This window comes from Medicago truncatula, chromosome 4 (assembly GCF_003473485.1).
Source record: "Medicago truncatula cultivar Jemalong A17 chromosome 4, MtrunA17r5.0-ANR, whole genome shotgun sequence".
Lineage (NCBI taxonomy): Eukaryota > Viridiplantae > Streptophyta > Magnoliopsida > Fabales > Fabaceae > Medicago > Medicago truncatula.
Genome location: NC_053045.1, coordinates 58,428,104 through 58,455,949, shown reverse-complemented (window position 1 = coordinate 58,455,949; position 27,846 = coordinate 58,428,104). Strand labels below are relative to the sequence as shown.

The 27,846-nt window shown below is 33.4% G+C and overlaps 3 protein-coding genes across 5 annotated transcripts; all 3 read right to left on the bottom strand.

Annotated features, from left to right (window-relative positions):
• Window positions 1–351: 351 nt before the first annotated feature.
• On the bottom strand, window positions 352–2,046 carry LOC112421356 (zinc finger CCHC domain-containing protein 10). Its single transcript, XM_024782874.2, has 2 exons — window positions 1,889–2,046; window positions 352–1,629 (listed from the first exon to the last, which is right to left on the bottom strand). Exon 2 carries the CDS (start codon window positions 1,605–1,607, stop codon window positions 822–824), a length of 786 nt encoding a protein of 261 aa, XP_024638642.1. The 5' UTR covers window positions 1,608–1,629; window positions 1,889–2,046; the 3' UTR covers window positions 352–821.
• A 4,036-nt stretch (window positions 2,047–6,082) lies between these two features.
• LOC11422893 (outer envelope pore protein 16-2, chloroplastic) lies at window positions 6,083–8,117 on the bottom strand. The gene is made up of 7 exons (XM_003609708.4): window positions 7,888–8,117; window positions 7,565–7,616; window positions 7,312–7,389; window positions 7,124–7,155; window positions 6,947–6,980; window positions 6,603–6,670; window positions 6,083–6,471 (listed from the first exon to the last, which is right to left on the bottom strand). Exons 1-7 carry the CDS (start codon window positions 8,017–8,019, stop codon window positions 6,328–6,330), a joined length of 540 nt encoding a protein of 179 aa, XP_003609756.2. The 5' UTR covers window positions 8,020–8,117; the 3' UTR covers window positions 6,083–6,327.
• A 1,320-nt stretch (window positions 8,118–9,437) lies between these two features.
• On the bottom strand, window positions 9,438–27,332 carry LOC11415143 (serine/threonine-protein phosphatase 4 regulatory subunit 3). Of its 3 annotated transcripts, none has more exons than XM_003609707.4 (24): window positions 27,035–27,332; window positions 23,567–23,647; window positions 21,628–21,727; window positions 21,412–21,496; window positions 21,268–21,317; window positions 20,929–21,008; window positions 18,283–18,342; window positions 17,421–17,520; window positions 17,255–17,332; window positions 16,923–16,990; window positions 16,754–16,822; window positions 16,600–16,677; window positions 16,407–16,502; window positions 14,486–14,556; window positions 13,856–13,933; window positions 13,654–13,747; window positions 12,775–12,873; window positions 12,040–12,254; window positions 11,834–11,948; window positions 11,222–11,353; window positions 11,029–11,139; window positions 10,848–10,957; window positions 10,659–10,760; window positions 9,438–10,584 (listed from the first exon to the last, which is right to left on the bottom strand). In XM_003609707.4, exons 1-24 carry the CDS (start codon window positions 27,077–27,079, stop codon window positions 10,056–10,058), a joined length of 2,646 nt encoding a protein of 881 aa, XP_003609755.1. In that variant the 5' UTR covers window positions 27,080–27,332; the 3' UTR covers window positions 9,438–10,055. The 3 variants fall into 3 exon arrangements, with proteins under 3 accessions (XP_003609755.1, XP_024636961.1, XP_024636962.1); XM_024781193.2 differs by lacking the exon at window positions 27,035–27,332 and adding an exon at window positions 26,352–26,442; XM_024781194.2 differs by lacking the exon at window positions 23,567–23,647.
• Between the last annotated feature and the right edge of the window lie 514 nt (window positions 27,333–27,846).

Sequence of the window (27,846 nt, the reverse complement as noted above, 5' to 3'; positions counted from 1 at the left end):
TACCTGAAGGCAGATATACATTCTACGTATACATAATGTGTTAAGTTGCCTCAAGCTCTTTAAAGGGAGAGAGAATGGTAGGGGTGGAATGCCCAGAAATAAGTTTTGCTTTCACTTAAATCACACACCTATGTATGATCACATACAAATTTAAAAGTACATCACAATTAAGCTACAGAAATTTGACAAGTTATGAGGGTTTTGTGTCAATTGCACTAGGTTGTGTATTTAAATCTCAATATCACCATTGTAAAAACAGTAAAATGCAAAAACACAGAACTAGACTGCCAGAAAAAACATGAAAAATCCCCACAAGTATGATAATTAAAAGCTAATAGGGTTCACGACAAGTTGAAGACAACACATAACTGAAAATTGGAACTCTGGTAAACAAATACAGTAAGTATGAAAGCATTAAGCAATAAGCTTAAGTTCACTAATTCGATAAATGCAAGAAAGCCTGCATAAATTGAGAATATACAAGAACAAACTCAGTTACGTAAACATACAAGAATTGAGTATTAGACGAGGATATCATTTGAAGCTTGTATCAATTGCAAAATCCATCTAACTGTTTAAGCATAACAAAATATATAGAGCACCATCCATGAAGTCAAACGTTAAAGATAAAATCAAACCTCCAAGTATCTTCAGGATAACAAAGTTAATGAAAGAAGATACGTACAACCCAGGCATCTAGCAAAGCATATTGTACATTACATCGGCTGAAACTTAAAATTGTATCTGTGGAGCTAGCCATCAATCCTGCTCGATAACTACTCACCAAACTCTTAGCTGCTCCATACATTCTTAAGTACCATTCAACGTCTCCGACTATGCCTCTTCTTTCTCCTGCTGCTTTTATCATCAGAATCAGAGTCTGAACCAGAATCTGAATCAGATGATTCAGAAGATGTACTGTACCTCCTGCTTTTTCCTTTGCTCTTCTTCTTAGTCTGCTTCTTCTTCTGACTCTTCTTCTTCTTCCGTCTCCTTTCTTCCTCTGATTCAGAGGATGAGCTGGAACCCGAACTAGAAGAATAATCTGATCCCGTGGCAGACGATGATCCACTGCCACTATCGGTCTCAAACACTGAATCCTCACTATTACTAACTGAATCATACTTCCTCTTGGACTTTTTTGAACTCACTTTGGCCTTTTCCTCCTTCACATCACGATCACGATGATTGTTATTATTATTATCATCCAAATCATAACCCACAGACACATCCGGCCTCAATTTAGGGTTTTTAAGTTGCTGAGTCCTCGATGGCCTTGAAATATAAACTCGCTCATTCTTACATTGAAATGTCCAATGCCCACCCTGGTAACACTTCTGACACTGCGCATTACCATCAACAGTCGACATTGTAGGCTTGACATCCTTCCTTTCACCCAATTTAACAGCTTTCTCAGTACTCATCAAATACATCTGCCTCTTCGCCTCCCTTTTCTCCTGCCATCTGCTAGGCCCTTCTTCCTTCTGACCATAAGCGTTAACATTACGCGCAGCCGCAGTTGCTGCTCTTTCAGCTTGAGCACGACTAAGCCCTTTCGCAGCAGTTAATGCTGCAGCCTTAATCTCTTCCTTCTTACTACTCGACATATTCTATTTCAAATTTGAAAATCTGGTACAAAATACAAAATTGAAACAATATTAAAAGAATTTTTCAGTTTTCAATAATTTATAATATTGGATAAGATCTGATCCATCATTTGATTAGTTATCTTATAAATTATAAATCTAACAAGAAAATTATTGCAGAATCGCGGTGCGGAGTGGAGCTCCGATCTGCTGCAACGCAATTCACAGTTGAATTGAACCCTAGTGCGAGCTAAAGGAAGGCATAAGGAGAGGGGAAGGAAGAGAGGAATAGAGAGGAAAACCTGGATGATGAATTTCTCGCTGTTGCCGGCGAAAACGATGAACTTCGACGGGGTTGAGATCGTAGCGACTCCAAGCGTGATAGGGCAAAGTGGCAGCGGTTTCGATTTTGTTGATTTGACGGAAGCTTTGAGATTTGTTGTGTTAGGGTTTTAATTAATAGTAAATAAATTGTTAAGATATGCTTATTTTCTGTCTTTAATTAATAGTAAATAATTGTTTTTTTTTTTTTAAGAATTAATAAATAATTGATCGTAAATTGTCCCTCAAATAAAAAAATTGGTTGTAAATTGTAATAATCTCGGAAAATTATGAAAATAAAAAAATATATATTCAATTATTGTAGAGCTTTAATTTTTTGCATTAACCCTTTTTTTATAGAAATAGAAAAGACAAATAAAAAAAACTAAGGAACAAAACGGAGACACTACAACCAAAACATCAAAATGAAGGTGTGGTTGTAGGGGTTCATGTGAAGCATCGAAGACACTTTAAGTTGGTTTATTAATATGATTAAAATTGGTAAGAAGATCAACATAAATGTTGATTTATCTCTAAATGTTTGCAAGAAAGACGTTTCAATTAGGACCATGAAACAAATGAAACACATCATCGAGAAGAGGTTGTAGGGAGGCACCGACATAAAATTCGTTGTTGTCAAAGTTAACCACAATCAGGAAATCAACTTCAACAAGAAAAAAGAAAATGTGGGGTTCACGACAAAGTTTTAAGTCATAATAATGAACCCAATACTTCGCATGAACATTAGATGAGGTTTCAATATTGTAATGGAAACTTTAATGAATGATTGTGATGATCTCTAATGAGACCACCACAAGTTGAAGAATGATCAAGAGAAAATGACCGAAGTTATATGAATTTGATGGGAAATAACTATAGTTTGCTTGACTCTTATTTTTGGCTTTTTTTTTTTCCTTCATTTTTTCCATTTAGTAAGAGAAATTCATGTTATAAATAAATAGTTTAAATAATATATAAAATTGTAAGAAAATATAAATATGATAATTGTTAGTATCTCAATAGAAAGTCAAAGCTTGATTGATGTCAGAAGTTAGTAATGCATCCAGTGAAAGTTGAGTTTATAATGTTTTGTATTGACAATTAGTCGGTTGTAGTTGTTTGTTATAAGAGCTAACTTGTATCTCAAGCAACAGTGGTATCTAGAGTCTGGGTTGTTCCAACAGTGGCAGAGCCCCTGGTTCATGGGATTTAAAAATAGCTTCCGCAAAGAGATTGCATTTATTATCAACCGAGCAACAAGGATGTAAGAAATAAATTAGCACTTGGTCATTGATACATGTGGTATCAATAATGACTTTTTAAGAAGAGTTTTCTCAGGTCAAGAATTGTGAGAAGTGTCTAGTGAGGATGCGAGAAATCTTGGTTTGCAAAGAATGCTAGAAAAGATCCAAAGATGCATTTGAAAAGAGGAGGACATGGCTTCCTATTGGGTTTAGAACGTTATGTACTAACAGTTAGTCAGTTGTAACTGTTTGTTTGTTATAAGAGCTAACTCGTAGCTCAAGCAACAATGTTTATAAATAGTATAGCTTTCTTATGGAGAATCAATGAATTCAATGTAGTAGAGAGATTATGTTTTAGAATAACAATAAGTTTTCATTCTTTCACATTGTGTGTACAACTCTCTCTTCTCTCTAAATTTTATTCTTCTTCTTCCGAAACATGGAAGAGTTCCAACAATTGAGAGTGAAAGAGAGAGTAATAATGAAGAAAACTCATTTTTATATATTCGAAAAAAGGAAAAATACAATGTTATATAATGTTTTGATTGTAAGAATAAACACAAGTTGAATATTTACTTAAGAACATGGGCGGTTTTAAGGCCCGGCGAGCCCGGGCTCTGGCTCAATTTTTTTGCAATTTCTTTTGTAAATTCCTCTTAATTTCTTATATAAACCTCTATAAATTGGACAATTTCTTTAAATTTTTTTATTATTCACTTGCAATTTTTTATGTAAACCCTTATAAATGTGTTGCAAATATTTTTTGCCCAAACTTTATAATAATCTTGGTTCCGCCACTGCTTGAGACATCCCTAAGCTGAAATAAAAATCTAACATTCCAACTTTGCAATAAGAGTGGAAAAATGACTTAGGTGAAGAGAAATGGTGAATATATATATATATATATATATATATATATTTATATATATATATATATATATATATATTTATTTATTTTTTGAAGGCAATAGAGCAGCTGATTAGTTAGTTAATATTAGCTTTAACTTTTAGGAAAATGTTAACTTGTGTCCTTAAGGTACAAGTTAATGAATCAGATATAGAAATAGGATATTGGAATGTGTGCATTACATTTAATCTTTAACTTTTTAATGAATTGGATGCACAAAATTTTAGAGAATATTTCTTTTTTGGGGTTTCTTAACATGTGCCCTTAGGGCACAAATTAACACTACCCTAACTGTTAACTATTTTGATTTGCATGTAAATAATTGAGGCTTCTCAAGAGCTTCAAAATACTTTTTCCGTCTCACAATAAGTGACTCATTTGTAAAAAAAATATTGTATTAAAATAATTGATCTATTTCACTTTTTAATGCAATATTAATTATTATTTTTCCGATTATGCATTCTAATTAATATCTTTCACTTTTATCATTCTCAATTCAATATATTTCACTTTGCATTTATGATAGTGGTGAATGCACCAATACTTGACAAGTACACTTAAAACCATTTTCTCTCTCTTTCCCTTGGACATTTCTCTTAGAGACATGATAGGTGGACATCCATAGCTGCCAATCCACCTTGTACACCCTCTAGCTGGCATGGTAATTTTGATATTTCAACACTTAATTGAGGGAAGTTTTGTCAAAACACATCAACTATGTAGGAAAAAAAACTCAAATAAAATCAACACGTTTTCTGTTCCTCTCCCCCTCACCGTCCCTCTCTCCTCCACCAATACCGTCCGCTGCTCCTTCCTCCTCTTTTTCAGGTTTCTGTTGCATCGAAACTGAGAGAAACAAAAAGAAAAAAGATTTTTTGCTACCATCATGAAAAAGGAATCTGAATCCTTAAAAGGGTATCTTAGCATTCCATCAAAGATTCTAACAATAAAAAAAAAAAACAAGTTCAAAGTTGAATAATATTATGCTCTTTAAGCATCTTATTTTTTTAGTCCTTTATTCTGATGTTATTAATAAGAAAAGAGAGAAGCATGAAAGAAAAAAAAAATTACTAGAGAAGAAAGAAGAACACGAAGAAGGAGTTGATAGGATATACAAGAAGAGAAAAGAGTGAAAGAAAGTGAAAGCAGAAATCATAGTGTGTGTGGCTATGGTGAGAGAGAGCTGCAGGGATGAATGTGAGAGAGGATGAGACTCTGAGTCTGCGTTAGAGGAAGAGAGGTGGGGGAGGGTGGATCGGTGGTTGTTGCCGGAGCTACGAGAAGGGTGATGACGGTGGTGAAACCTTGAGTTAAACAGTTCCAAAAGAAAGAGACGGAAGAGAGACATAAAAGCTGTGTTTTTTTATGTGTGGGGGTTTTCTTCATTCTTCAAGATCTGATAATTTTTATTCTTTTGTTTTATTATTTTTCAATAGTTTTTTTGAACAAAATGCTCCGTTGTTTTGAAACGAGAGAGTATCATCTTTGATGACATATCTAGTACTTGCATACAATCAAGTGTTCATTTAGCTTTGCAGTCTTTTCTTTTCCTTGGGCTTTTTATACTGTTAAAAAATACTCGCTGTGAAAACTTTGTAAATATCATGATAATTCAAACAGAATAAAAACTATTGTATAAACACATCTAACCCACGACTAATTATTCTTGAGTAACAACGTTAAAACTATTAGAAAAATTTATTGCACATTAAGGTTTCACAAGACTTGAGTTGTTATAGTCTCCACAGATAACAAATTTATGGTAAGAAAAGTCTCATATGAAATTTTGTATTAAATAAAAGTCTATTCAACAATTTATTCTAGAAAATAAGTAATACCTGATAAAAGTATTTAACTTATTCAAGAATAATTATGTTAACCTTGAAACAAGCTCATTCATCATAAGTTAATTTAGTTTGAATTTACAAGTACAGTAAAAATATCTTGGAACTTTTAAGTATTAAAAAGTATAGAAAATCTTGTTTAATGCAAAACTTATCTTTTTTTTGTTTACTTTTGTAAAATGAAAACAAAACCGATCCATTACACTCAAACATTTAACTGTTCTCTTAAGTACTGCTAGTATATTACTAATACTAACTATATTATCAATGAAAACCACCGGAGACAACACATTTGAAAAAGAGAACTACAAATTCAGAAAGAAATAGTTGCTAAATGCTACAAGTTAATTTTAAACAAGTACCAAAAGTAGTAATAAATGTCACAAATTGGAAGATTAAAAACAAGGCTAAAAATCCCAACAGGTTTAGAATATCCCTGTTAGAAGATTTGCAGCAGTTGAAATCGCAGCTCCGGTAATAGCACATTGCGCAATCTGTTCATGAGATGTGTTATCTGATGTACATGCAAGTGCTGCTCCAGTGATTGCTCCAGCAACTGCACTATTTTTCTGCAACAGAATAAATAATTACTCAAGCACATGTAATACTGTACTATTATTCACACCAGTGATGAAGAGAGGCTTGCCCTTGTTCCTTTTACAAAAAAATGTATCATAAATCTAGTTATTTAGAACATTACCCAGTCATGAGTACCACGAGCTTCCTTCATCCCATATGTGAGTCCTGAATATAGTCCTGCAGCCAACCCTGCATTTTTCGAAAAATTTGAAGGATATATCATTTCCACAATCCTTCTAGATAATTCTTATACGCAATAATTAAAGAAAATAAGTTATTGAACGTAAACACATGTGGCACGTGCTACGTGAAATGTGGACATACTCGCATATGCTATACAAGTTCAGAATTAATAAATTATTACATAAAACTATAAAATAGTCCCTAATTATTGGAAAATTGCCAAATTCACATATTATATAGAAGCACACGAGGTCTCTTCAAGTTGAGAGAATTTATGATTACCCCATTGGAAGGATTCTTTCCCTGTGTTTTTTACCTGATGAAGGAAAAAAGACAACAATTAAACCAAAAAGACAGAACATAAAATAAAAAGGCCAGCATGTTTTTGCATATATTGAAAAAGTACAATTTCACGTAAGCAACTGTAAGGCAACAACTCTCCTGTACACATGAACTCACCATTGCCTCAATAGATTTACTGCTGGTCTCTCCTGTATGTGCAAAAAATCGAAAGAAAATGTTGTTACTATTTTAACTCATTTTAAGATTGGTAAAAAAAAAAATCTCATATCTAGATTCATATTAAATATCTATGCTCTGAATTTACTGGTTCAGCATAGTTAATTTTTTTTGTAATTTTAGTATACCTCTAAGACCATGAAAACGATTTTTCTTGGCTCCAGATATTTCTGGAGGCATTCCACCAGCATTATCAATCCCAGTACCTATAATAAATATCAAATTGACATGTATTAATAAATATCCACAAGTGAGGCACCAAAATTTGACACACTAAATGTGGGTTGCCATATCAATATCAATATCAATATCAATATAATACACACATAAAAGTGAGAAAAGAAGTGTTAAGGCCCAAGGGGGAATTGTATTGCAGTGCACCTTCAATAACCGTGAAATAGGCTTCACGGGACACAGCTTGAACTGCTCCTATCTGGAAGAAATCAAGGAATACATGATCAACTCAAAACTTCGAAAAATTAGAGATTTAATATAAAATGATAATGAAACATAATAAATATATAATAACTGCATATCAACATGATAAAACAATATCTGCAGTTATAAATATGCAATATGCGTTGTGGTTAGATTGCATTTGTAAAAATAATTTAGATTTAATTTATATACACAACGTAAAGTCTTTGCACGACAATGTATTACAATGGTGCACACAAATGAAATTATTAAATTCACGAACGTACCCCAGCAGCTTTAACAAAACTCTCAGCAATGCGGTTAACAAGAGGGTGACCAAAGTCGAAAAGTCCCCCTTTATTAAAGTCACTAAGTTCATCAAGAAGAGTACGAGTCTCCAAATTACTGTTGCTATTCATCTTCTTAATCTTGATTGATTTCTATGTAACTACACAACAATTATCCTTTCTAATTTGCTCTGGATGAGAGAGAAATAATAATAATAACAAAAAAGGAGTTGCAATTAAATTACATGAAGAAAATAACCGACATAAGATATTGAAGGAGTAGTGGCTTTGAAGAACACGTGTTACATTGACACACACGTGGATGTTCCTAGACAACGTGGGTACGAAGTTTGTGGCAACCCATGTAATTGTATCCACACTTAACTGTGTTAGTAAGTACTACTTTGTTGAAACTTACGACCAATTCTTCTTCCACCCACGATCCAAATCGAACGGATTTTGAGATTTAATACTCAAATAAGTTTTTTATGCAAATCCTTGAAAAATTAGACATATTGTAAAGTATACAAAATCTAATGGTACTCTAAAAATAATCGTGCTAACAAGACTATCACGTTTTCATGAAAGTGTGATCATGTGACTCCTCCTCAATGCATAAAACAATGACGATGATATATCTTACAGGTTTAAATTATTTTTTTTCAAAGAGTCAAGGCAAAAAATTATTTCAAATTATCAGGTTTAACATTTTATTTTGGCCTTGCAAACTTTTTTCTCGTATCTATCTTGAAAATAAAGATAGTTTATTTTGTATTGGTTATGTTTTTTATGCAAAGAAATTTAACGGACTCCCTTTCGTAGAATTTCACCTCCCAACCACATTTTTTTTATCAACAAGATTCAAATTCAAAACCGTACTCTATTTTTTTTTGACTCAATTCAAACCATACTTAACAAACGTAATGTGGGTATTATATTGCATGATTATGCCTACGTTTGAAATACGTCATGATTATGCCTATATAAATTTTATTCTATCACATTCGATTCAAAATTTTGTTTAAAATAACCTTACTATGACGTATTGGCGTTTGGATTTTTTTAATGTAAATGAATGTGATAGAATAAAATTTAATATTTAAATTAGAGTCCCTTCAAAAAGTAAATTAAAAAAATAATTGTTACTTTTACTGAACTCAACCGTAGTCAATCTTATATTTGATATGTTGTGGTTAAGATCGAATTCCCTGGTGCATATTTGATATGTATTCCACCACAAGATTTGCAAGTTGATGCTACTAAAAACTTCGTGTGTATTTTTGACTAACTAGGGTTTAGCTCAACCACAGAGGAAATACAAGCTATTTTGACCAAAGAATACACCAAATATATCGATCACAGTGGACTACAACTCAGTACTACAATTTTGAGATAGTTCCTGAAATTAGGAGATTCGAACAATTAGCTCGTTAAGCTCTTAATGTCACTTGGCGTTGACTACAAAAATTATTCCAAGCACGATCATAATCCACACAGTAAACCCATAATAAGACTAACGCAATAAAGCCAAATGTAATCCAATTACGATGTGAAAGAGCCTGCAAGACGAGAACAATGCATACGCAACAGTTTCATACAGATTTACAATGGATGATGATTCACAAGTACATTCGTGAAAAAATGGCCCTAGAAACACACTGCACATATATCCATATCTACCAACATCCACTGACAAAAAAAAGGGGGGAGAGACAAGAAAATATAAGAAAAACTTGTGAAGGGCAAAATATTGGCGCCCTCTATCATTAAGTTCAGATAACTGAAAAGAGGAATAATGACAAAAAATATCACCCTCTCATCCACACATTTTGTCCTCCGGCAAAAACAATAAAAGTAAATAAATGAGCTGGAAGAGGTAAAATTTGGAGACGAGAAAATTACAGAACTATTGCTCAGAAAAGTTATGTGAAAGCAACAACCACTTTTCTGTATTAATATTCTCCCAACTCGATGGCACTGTACAGTACTACCTCCACACCAAGTGCCTTCAATGCAATGAATAACCAGAATTCACACCCTTCTAGGCAAAATTCTTGTCTTAAAAAGCATGCTTCTTTGATAGTCACTAGTCAGCAACCGCTCAGCCACCAGGAAATTTATGCGTCAAACAGAACAAACAATCTGCCTTCCTGTATGAGTGTAGAAACCTATGATCCATTTACTGCCATCTCTGGCGAGGATTTAGGGGGGACCAGTGGACGTTCCTCGCCCCCCAATTGTATGTTATCTGATTTTGCATGCAAACAATCAGAAATGCTTCTAGAGGCTGAAGTATCTTTCTCTACATGGTTATCCTCAGCCCCTGTGTTGCTATTATCAGAGCCACTTCTAGAAACATTTTGTCTGTCTTCCTGATTGTCTTCACTAGAACTCACCCTCCCTTCAACTCTTCGAGCACCCGTATGAATATTGATTGCAGACTTCTTATTAGGTAGCACAGCTTGGCTCAAGGTTGAACACAAGGCAGCAAAGACACTATCTTTAGATTTTGAATTCTTTGTTAACTTCTGCTTCTTCACAAGTTCGGGCTCTCTGTCCTGTGAAGGAAGTTTTCTTTTCAGCCTGAGAGACTCCATTATCCCTTCATCTTCCTCTGATGCTTCTTTCTGCTTTCTTGGTGGTGGTTTATAATCTTCATCATCCTCATCATCTTCATAGTCAACCAGTGACGTTCGACTGAAAATCAAGATGAACACATTTTATCGCATATGGACTTTGGAAAAATGAACAAATAAAATAGACAAGTCTACCTTGGCTGCGGATGGTTTGAAGTAACTCCATTGGAAACAATAGGTTGTTGATGACCTTTATGATCACGTGAAACAGATGGAGATGCTGCATCCTCCTCATCACTGATCAAATTTTCCCAAGTTCAGACTCCACAACAATTACATAAAACAATAAAAATTCTTACAGTAGTTAAGAAAGAAGATATGTACCTGTCCTCATTAAAGTAACGTTCTTCTTCTTCTCTCTCTACAGCACGCTCATCAATTCTTCTTCTAAGGTCCATTACCGCACCAGCGTTGTTCCCACCATTATCCACACACTGCAAGCAAGCATTTAAATTTAAACATATGTGATGATGCCCAGAAATCATGGAGGAAAACAAAAAATTACCTGCTCATATTTTACTTTCAGCGAGCGAATTGAAACCAAATGCTCAAACTTTACCAGTTGATCCCAAAAAGAATCAACTAGGTGTTTTAGCAATAATTTCAGGTTATTCTCCTGCACAATACAAAATTGTCAGTTAACGTTCTTTTAGTTGGGGAATTTAAGATCCAAATGAATGCTCATCGAAGTTCAATACCTTCCGAATATACTCAAAAAGTTCCAGAACAGCAGAATTGAGAAGATTATAGCGATTGCCATTAGCAACAAAGGCGTCTATAATTGGTTTGAGAATGTTATTCCTAACGAAATAATTTATCATATGCTCATCCTGCAGGTTAAAACTTGAAATTGTCAGATGTAGTAGATGTAAAGTAGACAATCGAACTCTGCTGATATAACAAATAACATTTAATTTGGTTCTTCAAAAAATTATTTGTTCTCAAGATGAAAAAAAATTGCAACAGACAGAATATAGCTCTAATGGTTTAAAAAAAAAAAAAACTTACGAAAATCTAAGGTGAAAAATTATAATTTATAAATTATAACTGAACCGTAAAGATATCAAATAACTATTCAAAATTTCGAATTAAGAAGCAATTTTTCAAATTGAGAATTGTAAATTGTATCAAATATTTTAAGTATTTCATGATAGTGGGGACTCCCTACATTACCACACGACACTACGTTGTCAGTGAAGCTGCTATTGACAAAACTGAGACCCTTAAAATAGTAACATCTTTTTCTTCAACCAATTGACAATTTTCCCAAATTTCATTACAAAAAATAGTGCGTGAATGTTAAAACTTACATTGCGGGAGAGAACAGTTCGAACAAACCGGACAGCACAAACTACTAAGTATCTTTCTGCTCTCCGTGTCAATAGCAGAACATTTTCAATTGCATCATTGAGAAGAAAATTGCACCTAAAAACAGCAAGGAGTGGTCCATAAGCAAAATTTTCATGATTACCAGCATAGAGTTCAATCTGATTTATGCAGAGTAAGAAGGCATTACTTTATCCTGTATGGGTGATGGAGGACACAAAAGCATAGTAATTCACATATATTTGATAATATCTCCGATTTTGTTCTGCGCTGAAATTGAACACTTTGTCCAGGACCTATTGATTTACTAGCACCGGCAGTATTTTCTGAAGGACATGACGCTGTTATAACCTCAATCAAATGACCCAAATGCTTCTCAAAGAAGATGTCAATGATAGCGTCCCTCTGTCGGATAAAACTAAAGCAGTCAATGAAACAAACATAGAAAAAAGACTCCCATCTTATGTGACACTTAAACTGACAACTTTTTCCAACAAATCAGCAAATACATAACATTCAAATATTACACCTGCACAAACAAACTTAAATTTGTTGACCACGGCCAAACTTTTTCAACAATTGGTAAATAGAGTTCACTATAAAACCCCTGAAACTCAAGTTAAATAGCCAATCCATCACAAATGCAAAACTATGACAAACTTGCAAAATGAGACGAACAACCCCTCCCCTTAACCAAATCAAAACCCAAGATAGCTGACTGCAACATCCAATATAGACAGAATAATGCCAACAAAAGGTTCAATATAAATTATGTCATAAAGACATGTTACAATTTAAAACTAAATGCAGCCATTATGAAATAAAGAAAATGCAAAACAACTAATATCCAGAAATAAAACTGAAGTCAATAAATTATCGATCAAGGTTTGAGATAACAGGTCCAAGAAAATACAGAGAAAGATACCTGTGGTCCAGACAATGTGCTCGAGTCCAATAGAATACGAAGAATCTCAAGAAACTGGCAGTGCATGCTCTCTCCAAAGTCTGTTACCATTCCCTTAACCTGTACATGATAGCATGCCCAATAATTACATGAAGGACTAGCCTTCCAAAAACCATTAGATACATAACAGATCAACTAATATAAGTTGAATTTAGAGTATACTGCTACATATGTCTATTAGTGTAACAGCTAGTTAATATGTTCGATTCAGTTAGGCATGGTTATAATTATCAGTTGTAACAAATCAGTGTAGATCTGACTTCTGCAACTACACTTGGATCAGTCTGCCCCTAATAGCGAGAGTTTTCTTTACATAAACCCAGCTGGATATGCAGATGGTCAAATCTTCTGCATGGCCTCATGGTTTTTAGCAAGACTACACTGTCTATACGCATCATAAGTGCAAACCTCAAACTTATTTGTCTCCAAATAATCTTCAGATTTTCGGTTAGAATTGGGACTGCCCAAAGGATCTGCACCTGGTACTATTATTAAATTTTGAAGCATCCTATGAATAAGCTAAAATACAATGGCAATTCTGAGTAAGCTAACAAACACTTTGTTCAGCAAAACCCAAAACAAAAATTATTAACTGAATTTTGGCTCAAGTTTCCACTTAAAAATAATGTATATAACCAAACTTTCAAAACTAAATTACTGTCGAACACAACATAGAAGAGGGAGCATACACCATACACTCACATACACACATGTAGGCTTAGCTAGTAGATTATTTGATTTCTGTAAATTATTTACACTGCAAGTCATCCAAAAACGAATATGACCCCATTTACATATAAAAAAGTGGGATATGATCCTATTTACATACAAAAAGCATACCAAGAGTCCTAGAAGAGCAATTCCTTCCTGCCGAACAACATATGACCGCAGAAGATTAGGATCCTGATTCATAAAAAGAAGGAGGATGTCTGTTCTGCAACCATCACAATGATTTCCTATTAGAAATTAATCATAAACGAGTGTACAAACAGAACAGTCAACTAAATTTTATATAGACAACTGAGAAAGGAAGAATCAATACCCAGTTAGCACAAGTTTCTTGTCTTGACTTTGCAAAACTTCACTGACAATGTCAAAGATGCCTTCATTTGTCAGATCCCTACAAACATAAAAAATATGAAGCTACAAAACAATGGGATTCAACAGACACCCAAAATGTAGAATGAATGGTAAAACAAAGTGATGGGAATGAATTAGGTATCAATGTTCCGAATCAAAAGTGTGTTGTTAGAGGTAACTTATACCAGTTCCATTCAAAAGCAGCTACTACAGACATAACTTTTCGCAATTATATATCAAAAGATTCCTCTGTCAACTGTTGTATGTTAATTGCAGAGTACAAACTAGCTATTTCGTAAGTATGTTAAGTAACATGTTGCACACAAAATTTAACAAAATGAAATTTCCAGCAAGACTTGGTCAAAAATCTCTAATTAGATCCATGTGATCTCACATAGGAAATTAATAACAGACCAAGGAGAACTGGCTCCACTGAAGGCTACCATAAATCCCCAAAACAAAGTATGGAAAATAAGCAAGGAAGAGTTTTTTAGAAAATAGACAATCAATTGAACAACAGTAACTAATGTTTAAATTTAAAAAGGAAGACAAGCAGCAGAACAGGTTGTGTCATGATATCAATGTAACTTACCTAAATAGCCGAAGCTGCTGGACCATCTGCAAGCTCTTGCTTACACTACAAAACTCATACAAGAAATGGACCTGTCCATCCAACATAAGAGGCAAACTATGTTTAAAATAAGAATCCGAGGAAAATCATGATTCATGAGCATCTAACAAGGCAGCATTAACATCTATCCATTATAAAAATACAAGATAGGAAGTAACACACTAACATGAAGCCTCATTACATGACAGTTTTATAGCCATGAATCATTTGGAAACTATGATCTATTGATCATAGTATCCTCAAACTGTTGCATCTGATAAAATTTGACTAAGAGAGGTAATAAAATCCTAATAAGCTATCTCTTAGTCCTATGCAGCAGGATGAAAGGGGAACTTGTAGGAATTAGGATACTATGTTCCCCAAATTTGAGGATTCAAGAATTGCTATTCCCTCTGTTTCAAAATGAATGTCACTTTAGCAAAGAAAATGTGTTTCAAAATGAATGTCACTTTTCAATGTAGAATTAATTATTTGTTTCAATTGTGTCATCTAATTATTACTTATGTACACTACTTCCAAAGCATTCTATTTCACATTGCACTTATGATGGTGAGAAACTCATCAATAGTTAATAAGGTTAGTTTAGTAAAAGTGCCATGTCTTTTGACAACTTCCTTGGATTTTTTAAGTTGTGTATAAAAACCTTAGACAACACTCGTTTTGAAACTGAGGGAGTATTCAGGAGAAGAGAGTGTGAGTAGAACTCAATCCCCCTTACATACTTTTTGCTAGCCAGCAAATTGGCAATGAGGTATTTTTTTCATGGATGCAAATACTATTCACGGGAATACCTTTCTAGGAATGTAATGATAGGAATTTACTTCTATGGAATCTTTCAAAAAACAAAATATGTTTTTAAACTCCTGGGAATATTTTTCTAAAATTCCTGGAAATAAACAAAATATGTTTTGGATCACGTCATACAATCCTTGAAATAAATATCAAAATTCTTAAAATATTCATACTAGTATATGCAACCGACACACAAAAATGTACACAGCTGCAAAGCTGCACTTACAATAATTGATTGAAAAAATATTATAGGATAACAATTTGTTATCTCTATGATCTATCAAACAATAAATAAAAATAAATCATTTATTGTTGCTGAAAATAAATAAAAAAATCAAAATGCATGGTTTGATGCAAATCTATCTAGCACAAAAGTTTTGTTTGGTGAAAAATCTAGTGGAAAAGTTTATTACTTTCATGAATCGGAGCTAGTGTACCAAAATACAATTAACATATTTTTTGGAATGAAATCCCAGCTTCACAAATAAAAACCAACACATGAAAAAACAAACCAATGAAAGAAAATGTACTCAGTAAGAAGTTGAGGGATGCAGTTGTATTTTACGCAGAATAGTAACTGTAACCACCCACTTCTCCACTTGGGAATGAAAGGTTCCCACGCTATTGAGGGGGGAATGAAAGCCTAACTTTGCGGGAATAAAAAGTTCCTGGGTATAGTTAATTCTTGTGAATAATTATTTATTCCTGTATAACAAACATGGATGTTATTTTATTTCCATCTAATATTCCCAGGACTAAGTTTGGAATCTCCGAAACAAACACCCCCAAGAGATTGAGAGAGAAGGGGGGATTGGCGTTGGTTCTGTTTTTAAAAATTTGTCATTTATTACTATTTAACCTCATAAATTTAAAAAATTGTCATTTAATTACTTATTTAACATCATAAATTTATGCATTACAAATTTCCAACAAAATAACTATAAGGGTTGCATTCAATTTTAAACTATTAGACTTAACCAATAACCATCACATTTTCTTCCTTTATGATATATTAACCAATAATCGCCCAAATAAAGGAAACTCCAATTATAGACGGAAGCAAATGATATGATATTGTATCAAAACCTACCAAGTTCTTTTTTGATTCTTGAGAGGTTGTGGGAGATTTTAACCTAGCAAACAACTCCTGGATAAATGTATTGTCATCCTTCAACATAGCAATAACCTAGAAAAGGGAAGGAAAAAAAAAACAGATCACTCAACAATAAAAGACAAAACTAAATTAAATGATGTAATTTCTTTATCTGATAATCATAGCTTACAAAGGCATTGTTTGCATGTATTATGGAGTTAACGGTTGCACAAGTAGCGTCATCTAAGACTCTGGCCAAAACAACATCCTGAAAATGAGAAAAGAAAGTTAGTTCACATTGAAGAAAAGGGGTCAGCAATCGAAGTCTCAAAAAGGAGTCAAACCTTCAAATAACCAACTCTATATGTCTGATGTATCTTCGCTAGTGCATTGGGATCTTTTATAGGTATAGCCTACAAGAGAAAATAGACAATATACAAATAAGGTAAAAAAATCTTCCACATCTTTAGATCTACACACAGAGTGATAAATGGAACATAGAGTGATAAATACCTCCTTAAAAACAACATGGTCCTTTAAGAATTTACGATGATGCTGAACACAAGTAATGTCCGGATCATCTGCATATTGCTAAAACAGGCGGTTCAGCAATCCAAATAAGAAGCGGAAAAAGAATGAAGACATTAAAATGAAACCATCTAAATCAGTGATATCACCTTAACTGAAACCACTATGAGCAGTTAAGGACTGTTATAACACAATAAAGATATATTTTAAATTTAAAAGAAAAACAGGCAGAGAACAGAAATATATTATCATGGATGATCACTGAATGAGAAAAAGTATAACTCATTGGGAAATTAATTTCGGAAGAATGCACTTACACTCAAGGGCACCGATGATGTCCACTATAAACTCTTCCTTAAAAATTCTCTCAAGAATTGTTGGACTATTAAGTAAAACTGCAAGAGTACAGATTACAGGAATAAATAAAAACGATAACGATAAAATGGGATTCAAAATTAATATCATGCAAAAATTAATACTGACTGATCCCTTTGACGATTTTGAAAATCATGTGAAGGCCATCCATGTTTTCCAAGTCTTCACAGACTCTAAATAACCCCATCAGCTTTCGAAAAAATTCTTGCTACAATATAAAACACAGACGAAAAAGGATGAATATTAAAATATATATACACAGAGAGTACCTATTATGCATAGTCATACAGATGATTGATGTGATATAGACTTTAAAACACAGACAAAAAAGAAAACACAAAGCACTATGTAACCAAACGTATGATGCACATACAATAGACATTAGCAATCCACAGTAAGGCTTCAGGCTTATAATGCCATATGCCCCAAGTGCTATGCCATATAAAGCCGTGGCATGACCAGACACAACATCTTCAGGAAATATGATTCTTTTCCTAACACCTTATATTTTCTATGATAACAGGTAACAACTTCATCCGTAATTATTTGTAGATAAGAATTTCTTACAGCACAAAATCAAAAATCAACATCTTATACAAAGAAATCTGGAACTCTTTAGCCTTAGATCACTTGCATACAATACCATCATACAAAGATAACTGAAAACTTTACTGCATGCATTTAATGCCCTCCATGCAAAGAACAGAGAGTGAGTTTGCCAATACACGAGAAACTGAGATGAAAAAAGTCATATCCTAGTTTACCATATGAATCACTATAGCATAGCATACTCAAGAGCAAAGAATGTTAACAAATATTGCCATCATTACTATAACAGGGGAAGGTTTGCAATCAAAAAATATAAACTTAAATGACTAACAAATATATAGCAACAGTGAGGCAACAACAAATTATGCAGTGAAAGGTATAAAGACGTATGCACAAATACCCAAAGTTAACGGCAGCTTACATTACTTGATAGTAGCTCTGTTAGTCGTATTTGATCTGAAATGCTGCTGTCAACAACGGTCTGCAAACAAAACCAAAAATGATCAAAATGAAATTGAAGTTTCATTGATAAAAGCAAATTGTTACTTGCACAAAAAAAATCTTAAATAAGGAGCACGGTATTCAAATTAAAATCACTCCCTGGCTGCTGTATTACAATCAACAGTACAAAGACTATGATTATTATTGGATAAGAATGAAGAGAAAATCAGTATCTCAGAAGCAACAGCATGGTGTTAAAATCCCTGTGCAGAGTCACCAACAAACCTTTTTGATAACACCATACTATAGAAGTCATGGTAGTCAAAATCGGGATTTTAATTGTATGATCGTACGACTGTACGATTATCGTAGCCCTGAAGGATCACGACTACGCCCAGAATTGTAATTTAGTGAAATCGTGTATAATCAATTCTGTTAATCGTAAAATCCACAATCTTTGAATGGATTCTGCGATTCTGTTTCCAGTGGTAGAACTCGCGACCACACTCTAGGGTTGGGAAAATGGAGTGTTTTCAATCGTGGGTCAGAGGAACATGTTTCAGTAACTCAGGTTAAGATGACCCTTTTAGTAGGATTAGAAACAATGTATTCTAGAAAGTAAACAAACACATATAAAGCAGAGCTCATCTTTGAGATTGATAGAAGTGTGTAATCCCTTTCGTATGTCTCACACAAAGCTGAGCACTATAGCTTTGCTTAGCTCACAGTTTGTAAGGCCGGTTATAATTCAATTAGAAGCAGTTGCATGCTTGCAGCTGCCGGTAACTGCCTTCATCGAACAGTGTCACTATATATACATGTACTATATATCTCTGTTGTCAAAGCGGAAACGTGTCGCGGCCACCGCGGCGCGACGCGGGCGCTATTACATGACGCGGACACTAAAACTAAAAATTATATTATTAATAAAGGACTACTAAAATATGGAAAAAAAATGTATTTAGTATTAGTATAAATGAAAGATTAAAGATTATTAATTGTTTTTAGTATTAAATACTATTATACTTAAATACTTTTAATTTTAAAATATCATATTGTTCAAAAAGAAATATTAAAATACCTTAAATAACATGCTTAAACATTATACTTAAATACCATAATGCTAAAAAAAAAATACTAAAATACCTTAAACAATATAGTTAAGAAACAAATTAATTGTATATACTTAATAATTTAATAAATATACTATATTTTTTTGATAAAGACAAAGGTAATATATCATGCCATAATTTAAAAACAATATACTATACTATGTATTATTTACTATTCCTTTAAAAAAAGTTTTATTACTATTAATTTAGTAAAACAAATTATTATTATATGAGTATGACTTTTTTAAATCACATTAGTAATTAAATTAATATTTAATAGGGAGTGGTGCCTTCTCAAAAGACAAACAGGGAGTAGAGTAGTGGCTAGTGGGTTACAGCTGTCCTCTGTCCAGCCACTCACATGCTAAAACGTGTGTTTTTTCAAATAGGGAGTCAAAAATAAAACTAAAGAGATAAACAAAAGGTGGGTTACAGCTGCTCTCTTCAGCCATTCATGTGCTAAAACGTGTCTTTTTTCAAAATAATAAACAAAAAACTGCATCTTCTTCCTCTTGTCTCTCTCTCTCCTCCAACTCGCCGCAAAACAACCTCGAAAATACCAAAACTCGCCGGAAACAACCTTCAAACACCAAAACTTGGAGAAAGCGGACGCTTTGACCCGCTCCGCCTCACAGAAACGCGGCCGCGAAACCCGCATTTCACAAACGCGTGACTCGGTGGCGTTGTGACGTGGTACCTTGATTTTGGCCGCGATAGCGCCGGGAGCGGACGCTATTGACAACAGAGCTATATATAATTTTCATTTCATAATGTCAGGGCACAAATATTCAGATCTATTCCTCGCTTCAGTTTTCAGAGTTTCCGAAACTTCGATAAAGATAGTTTTTTAAATTTAATAATTAATATTTATTCAGATCTATTTCTCCCTTCAGTTTTCTGAGTTTCTGAAACTCTGATAGAGATAGTTTTCTGAGTTTCTGAAGCATGCATTACAGACCAAGTTGATGGATTGTAATAGGAGGGACGGAGGGCATGGAGATATTGCTGCTATAAGAAAATGTTGGTCGAGAAATCAAGTCTCTTTGGGAACTTAAGAAACTAAGGGCTTGTTTGGTTTGGGAAAACATCATAATGTTTTCTGTTTCTATCTTCATTAATGAAACCACCATTTGTTTTCACTTAAGTTTCCCAATTTTCAAATATCTATGCAAGAAATAAGAAATGGTTTCTCCAACCAAATAGACTCTAAATCAATTGAACTCTTAATTAGAAAAATACCACCTTGTTTTCCCTTTGTTTCCAGTTTTCAAAGATTTATTCAAGAAACACGATGAGATAAGATATAGTTTAGCAAAACAAACAGGTCATAAATCAACGGAATTCCCAATGTTGCTTCAGATTTCATGTATGGTAGGCTAAAAGCAAACAAAGCCAATCTTGACTAAAATAATTGTTGGTAATGAAAAGACAAATTGAAGAGAGATGTGATGGACATGACATTTAGTATTAAAAATCCACAAAAATAAACAAGGAGAATAAAACAAAGCCCAAACCTTAAGAATCAATGGGAGTGTTGTTAGTTCAACAGCAGGCAACTCCCTTAACTCACTGTTGGTGCTCTGAAATGACTCATCTGATAAACAACAGAAAATTACAGTCACTACAGTTAGATATAGGCTATAAATAGTAAATAATCTGATTTGGCAAATAAAGCAAAACCAACAGTAAAACACTATAGGAACAATGGTAAATTCTTCAACATAACTTTTTTGGTCGAAGAAGCAGCAATACCAAAAAATATGTAACATAAAATAGTTCTTTTCGGAAGACAGACACACGAGCACATCCTACCAACAGAGCTAGTAATGAAATTACAAATCTACATCACTTACTATTTAAAGTATTGAATTGCATATTCCTCTGCACATTGCAAATATGGTCCCTGAATGAAACAAGCATAGTAAGTAAGCTCAACCCACAGCAGTGACAAACAAAACCCAAAGAAAAAAGGTTAAAATCACCAGTTACTCTGTTACCATATGTAAGAGCATCCGCTAGGCTCTTGAAAGCTGAGTGCCAATTCTGTGGCATATTCGGGATCTCTCCATGAGATAATTGAATCTGAAGAGCAAAAGCATCCAATAACAGATAAATGCAATGAAGTATAAATGTACACATGCATAAATGAATTGCAATAGGCATTATTGGTGTGTGTGTGTAAGAGAGAGAGAGCATATAAAGTAGCAAATTACCTTCTTGCTTCCTATAAATATCATCAGCACTGATGCGATGCAAAAGTATGGTCTCGTTGTCTTCTTCGTCATAAACAAATAAGCCCAGATCCTCTGATCGCTGCATTAATATATGATATTTTATATAGTTTGAATGCAGGAAATCTCAAGGTTGTCCATTTGAAAAATAAAAACCAGCTACTCAATCATGTCAAAATCAATTTTACGTTTCTTGAAACACTTTTTCCTCTCACGAAATGGATTCCAAACTATTAGAGTTTTAGTAACAATAGTTAATTTTCCAGCTCTTAATTAGCTTTTCACAGCTGTTATATGTTACAGCTCTTAGTTAGCTTTTCACAGCTGTTATACATCAGCTGCTCTGCTATAAGCCTCTTGCCTATATATAAGCAAGAGCCTCTATTGTAACCAAGTGAAGAATATTAAATACAACATCAGAAACAATATTTCTTCTCTTTCAATTTTCCTTTTCTGTTTTCAATACAAACATGCACAGAAACAAACATTGTAGTGTGTTTTTTCCAGACATGTAAAACTATTCTTATAAAATTGAGATAAAGAATGTAAGGCCCCATTTACTTTGTAAATACATTATCTATTTTCATTTTCTAAAGTCTATGTTAATTTTACTTGCTAACAAGGCGACAAGTTAAAAGAAATTAACACTTTAAGAGTCTCAAATCATCTTATTAGAGACTTAAAATGAACACACATGTAACGTAACATATTATAAAAAAACTCGTCGAGTCTATGAAGCACGGACTCTGACACGGACACTTCGACACTGCTAGTGTAAAAAACATAGGACGCCGACACCAATCATATGTGTGTATACATATATATTATAAGTATAACTTAATAAAATAAAAATAAGAACATCATTTGTAAAATATCTCAATCTAAATTGAGAACGAAAATTTATATATACATCTAAATTGAGCAATTTTCTTAATTACAAAAAGAAAATAAAACAAGATACGCTAGTATTCATGCTTGTGGAATGTAATAAAAGATTAAGATGATTGTATGTGAATGAGTCGTCCGACACGTGCCGTACGGGTGTCATATGTGTGTTGGATACCAATGTGTGTACAACACCGGACACGCCTAATCCGAAGATTATATGTGCTTCATAGGCATTATTGACTCCCAAAAATGTTTTTTTACATCACACTACCAAAAATGTTTTTTTACATCAGACTACCAAAAATGTTATTTACCCATGTTTTTCTCATTTTTACTCCCATGTTAAAGGATGAGAATCTTACATTCCCATGAGAATAAAATATACTTTGTAATTAAACCATTACAACTTCCCAGTCCTACCTCATTCTACCACAATTTTTGTATTTTGTACTTTGTATATTTTAAAATGGGTTAATTAAGTTTTTAGTCCCTATAAATATTCACAGTTTTGTTTTTAGTCCCTACAAAATAAAATCACACTTTAGTCCCTATAAAAGTTTCCGTTAGCATTTTTAGTCCCTATAAATTTTTCCATCAGCACTTTTTAATCCCTGTAAAAAAAAATTATCAACAGTTTTGGTCCCTAAAATGCTTAAGGAAAATGTCACAGGGACTAAAAAGTGTGATTTTATTTTGTAGGGACTAAAAATAAAACTGTGAATATTTGTAAGGACTAAAAATTTAATTAACCCTTTTAAAATTAAATTAATATTCCTGGGATTACTAAGTACTTACTAAACACTGTGAACTATAACTACAAATGATTTTACACCTTGAAACAAACACTTCCAAAGGGAAAGCCAAGCGTATACATTAAGTACTCATGTTAGGAACAGATGAAAACTACAACCATAGAAACTGTTCTCTGCTAAATAAATCAAATGGCATCACTGTATTTTGTGGGTTCCATCATAAACTGATTAACTAAGTCATTATGTCACATATGAAAGTACGCTAAAAAAGATTTACAAACCTCCAAATAATCAATAGTTACATGCCCTGTACCCTGGTCATCCCATTTTCCATCATCATTCAGACGGTACACCTTGACACGCTGAAATCCAATTAGAAGAGAGACTAAGTAAACAGTATTCTTTGATATATAAGCCTCTCAACCACAGAAAATACTTATTCGCATATATCTATCAAACACTGACAATATCAATATAGAAGCAATAAAAACATACTCCATGTAAGAAATTCAAAACACCTAAAATTGTAATATTGGGAATGTGATCAGACTAACTGCTTACTCTTGTCAAGACAGCTGAAATCTAAATCATGATGACTTTGCTAAGCCATCTTTTCTTTTTACTTCAAAAAAACAACTAAGAGGAACAGGACAACGAAACTAGCAGTTGCAAACAAAAACAAAAGAGAAAAAGATAAAGGATTATATGAGCCAAATTGAACAAGAATGTCCTAACTTCTAATTTCTCTTACAATATCATAGGTGGAAACAAAACCAAGGGTACAAAAATACAAAAAGAAAAATAAACAGAATTTACACAGCAGAAAAAAGAAAAGTTAATTGATAAACAGGAAAAAATGAGAAACGGAACTACATAATTATCATGCATCCTCAAGACAAAATTATTCTGGTCCTTTCACTTTCAGTTATGAATACCATACAGAACCTGTCTAGTGAGGGGATACTGACACCAGATAGGATAACTACTACCCTTACTTGTAATTACATATTTACGGATGTTTTAGTGCAAATGCTTAGTATTGCTTAGTATTGAATAGATACCAAGTCCCACATAGAAAAGAGATGAGGCCTGAAATGAATTTATATAGAGAGATACGGATACCCCTCACCTTACAAGCCAGCTTTGTAAGGATGAGTTAAGCTCAATATAAAAACCCAATATGATATCAAAGCCTATCAATCCGGGTCACCCGCCATTTATGTCCACGCATCAAACCCGATAGTGATGGGGGTAACCTGTTATGGAATCAAAGCTTATCGATTTGGACCACCCACCATTCATATCCGCGCACCAAGATCAATAGTGATGGGTGTGAAGGTGAATTGTAATTCGCTTAATTTGCAGTATGTGAATTTTGACTACTGATAAATGGTTAAAAACAATAAATGACCAGCCTATACAAGAAGTAAGGACGGTTAAAAAGGTGGTGACAAATGAGGCAAAAAGTACAATTTAATCCTTAAGAGTGTTGGCAAATGTAGCCCATATAGTGGAAAACAGTCAATTAAGGACAATAAGTAAATAAGACATCCTATCGTTCAAGTAACGCAAAATATAACATGATACTCGCCACAAAACAAGAAAAGAAAATGGTGTGTACATTAAGTTACCGCCAAGCCTTACAGTATGGTAAGACTATAAATTGAACAATAACTGGTGCATGCCAAACATCAACAGTAACAGATAAAAGTTTCAAAAAGAGATCAAATCTCGAGTATTTTCCAACCAAATTGAATTGATGTGTTGGGATATGTCATCGAGAAATTCATCTATAGCTCAAACGGACTGTTTATCCAAAATTCACAAACTAAATGTTCAATATTTGAAGTGAATGTGGGGTAAAATTTCCACAAAATCAAATACATCTACCACAACAATAAGCATGTTTATCAATGTCCTAGATTCTATGGCGTAAGCATACCAACGCAATTGCCACTCAAACTTTTAAAGAAACAAACAGGCTCATTATGAATGTTGCAATTAACACATGTTGAAATTTGGGGCCTAACTCATGATACTCATCCTTACAAAACTGGTTCATAAGGTGAGGAGTGCCTCCGCTTTATAAACTCTTGTCAAGAGTCTTATCTATCCGATGTGGGACTTGGGTTTTTCCTGATAATTCAGAAGTTGGTTAAGTACTAGTGACTTAGTCCTTGAATTTTAAGTTAATTCCTATCATATACCAAGCAACAAATGATGGAAGTACCCTTATTAAAGGGTATGTGCATGTGCCGCTACTGGGAATGGAGGGAACAATACTATATATGTGACTGACTTATTACCACAAAATCTAAGCGGGTTCTTTTTTTGACAAAAGCAAAGCAAACTCAACTCATTTCATTAATAAGAATATCATCAATACAAGTGGAAGGAAAATAAAAAAAACTGGTTACTAGCCCGATAATTGGCTGCCCTTGCTAAAGTATGAGCAACTGAATTCGCTTACTGACTAGTAAGCTCTACCACAAAGTTTGAACTAATTGGCCGCCCTTACTAAAGTTTGAACTGGCATTAATAAGCACACTTGAGACAATTTCAAAAGAGCGATGCTAAACGGTGCGAATAGTATTAAATTTGCCGAACAAAGAAAACAACTTACAATAAATGGACAATGTTATGGTATAAAAAATGGCAAAGGGTAAAATTGACAATCTGAAACAATGAGCATATAAATATGTGAGCTTCTTCATTTTTAGTCAAAAAAAATTTGCACAATCCATTTCAAAATACATAAAATTTTCTCAGGTGGAATGAAATTATTTTGCCTCTACGATTCTACATATTTATGGGACCAACATCACTGAATAGAAAACAGAGAAATTACACACACAAAGTTTAACAAACCACGTAATCAAACTATAACAATATACATGTGAGAGTCAAAGTAAAATAAACAACTCCTAATGAATATTAACTACATCAAAATCATTCAACAAACAAAATTGAAGTTCGAACTTGAAACAAAATCGAATAGTAAAAATAAGCATCAATTATAAATTAGGGCAAGGTTGAAGGTTTGGAATTAGAATAGAAGTAACTTGCCTGCATGGAACTAGCGTTGGTTTGAGATTAAAAATAAAAATAAAAAACTGGTGACTGGCCCGATAATTGGCTGCCCTTACTAAAGTATGAGCAACTGAATTCCCTTATTGCCTAGTAAGCTCTACCACAAAGTTTGAACTAATTGGCAGCCCTTGCTAAAGTTTGAACTGACATTAATAAGCACACTTGATATCACAATTTCAAAAGAGCGATGCTAAACGGTGCAAATAGTATTAAATTTGCCGAACAAAGAAAACAACTTACAATACAAATGGCAGAGAGTAAAATTGACAATCTCAAACAATGAGCATATAAATATGTGAGCTTGTTCATTTTTTATCAAAAAAATTTCGCACAATCCATTTCAAAATACATCAAATTTTCTCAGGTGGAATAAAATTATTTGCCTCCACAATTCTACATATTTGCGGGACCTCCATCACTGAATAGAAAACATAGAAATTACACACACAAGTTTAACAAACCACGCAATCAAACTATAACAATATACATGTGAAAGTCAAAGTAAAGTAAACAACTCCTAATGAATATTAACTACATCAAAATCATTCAACAAACAAAATTGAAGTTCGAACTTGAAACAAAATCGAATAGTAAGAATAAGCATCAATTATAACTTAGGGCAAGGTTGAAGGTTTGGAATTAGAATAAAAGTAACTTGCCTGCATGGAACTAGCGTTGGTTTGAGATTTCTCTGGCGCTCCCATCACAGCTCCTCAAAATTGAAAGCAATAAAAAGCATACCCAATATCGGAGAAAGTAAATTAGGGTTTTGAGAGGAAGAGGAATGAAGGAGAAAACAATTGGAGTGAAGGGATTGAGTTTCGTTGGATCAATTAGAAACCCTAAACGGCCATTGACGTAACAGCGCGAAGCTTCTCTTCTATTCTCTCTCTCCTCTTTTGATATTTTTCTCTCTCTCTCTGCGCAAGTCTCAACCCGACCTACGCGATTAGCACAAAATGAAGTAGAAATTACTTAGCACAGGTGTATTAATATGTGGAATGTCGTTGCTACCCTTTGGTTTCGGTTCAAATTATGAAATGGCCATTTACACTCGCCTGATCCATGCATGCCACACAGCGACACAACACATTATTGTCTGTTTTTTAATAAATAAAGTATTTATACAACTATTTTTCTGTAAAAATAATTTTACAACTATTTTATGACAATTTTGAAAATAATTTCTTGCTTTTTATTAAAAAAATAATAATAATCTCTTACTTTCTTCTTCCTGTTTTAGAACATAAACAATTGAAAGGAAAGGAAAAAGTAAGAACACAGTGAGGTGATAAATGATATTCATATATCTATTTTGTGATAATATTTTGCACATTTTTTTTTTATACTTTCATTGTATTTTTACTCTCTTTTACTATCTTTATTGTTTTTGTCCAAAAAAATAGATATAAAGAAGATTGTCTCAGAAGTTGTCATGAAATAGTTGTACAAATATCATTACACAATGAGA

What these genes read in the sequence shown, in the direction of transcription:
- LOC11415143 (XM_003609707.4), bottom strand. Translation starts at nt 27,079, where the DNA reads ATGGGAGCGCCAGAGAAATCTCAAACCAACGCTAGTTCCATGCAG. An exon ending in GCAATTCAATACTTTAAATA is followed by an intron (nt 21,009 to 21,267) that starts GTAAGTGATGTA and finishes GTTGTTTATCAG; the next exon opens with ATGAGTCATTTCAGAGCACC. An exon ending in CATCATCGGTGCCCTTGAGT is followed by an intron (nt 16,991 to 17,254) that starts GTAAGTGCATTC and finishes AGCAATATGCAG; the next exon opens with ATGATCCGGACATTACTTGT.
- LOC11422893 (XM_003609708.4), bottom strand. Translation starts at nt 8,019, where the DNA reads ATGAATAGCAACAGTAATTTGGAGACTCGTACTCTTCTTGATGAACTT. An exon ending in GTTTTGTTAAAGCTGCTGGG is followed by an intron (nt 7,617 to 7,887) that starts GTACGTTCGTGA and finishes GATTTCTTCCAG; the next exon opens with ATAGGAGCAGTTCAAGCTGT. An exon ending in CTCGTGGTACTCATGACTGG is followed by an intron (nt 6,472 to 6,602) that starts GTAATGTTCTAA and finishes ATTCTGTTGCAG; the next exon opens with AAAAATAGTGCAGTTGCTGG.
- LOC112421356 (XM_024782874.2), bottom strand. Translation starts at nt 1,607, where the DNA reads ATGTCGAGTAGTAAGAAGGAAGAGATTAAGGCTGCAGCATTAACTGCT.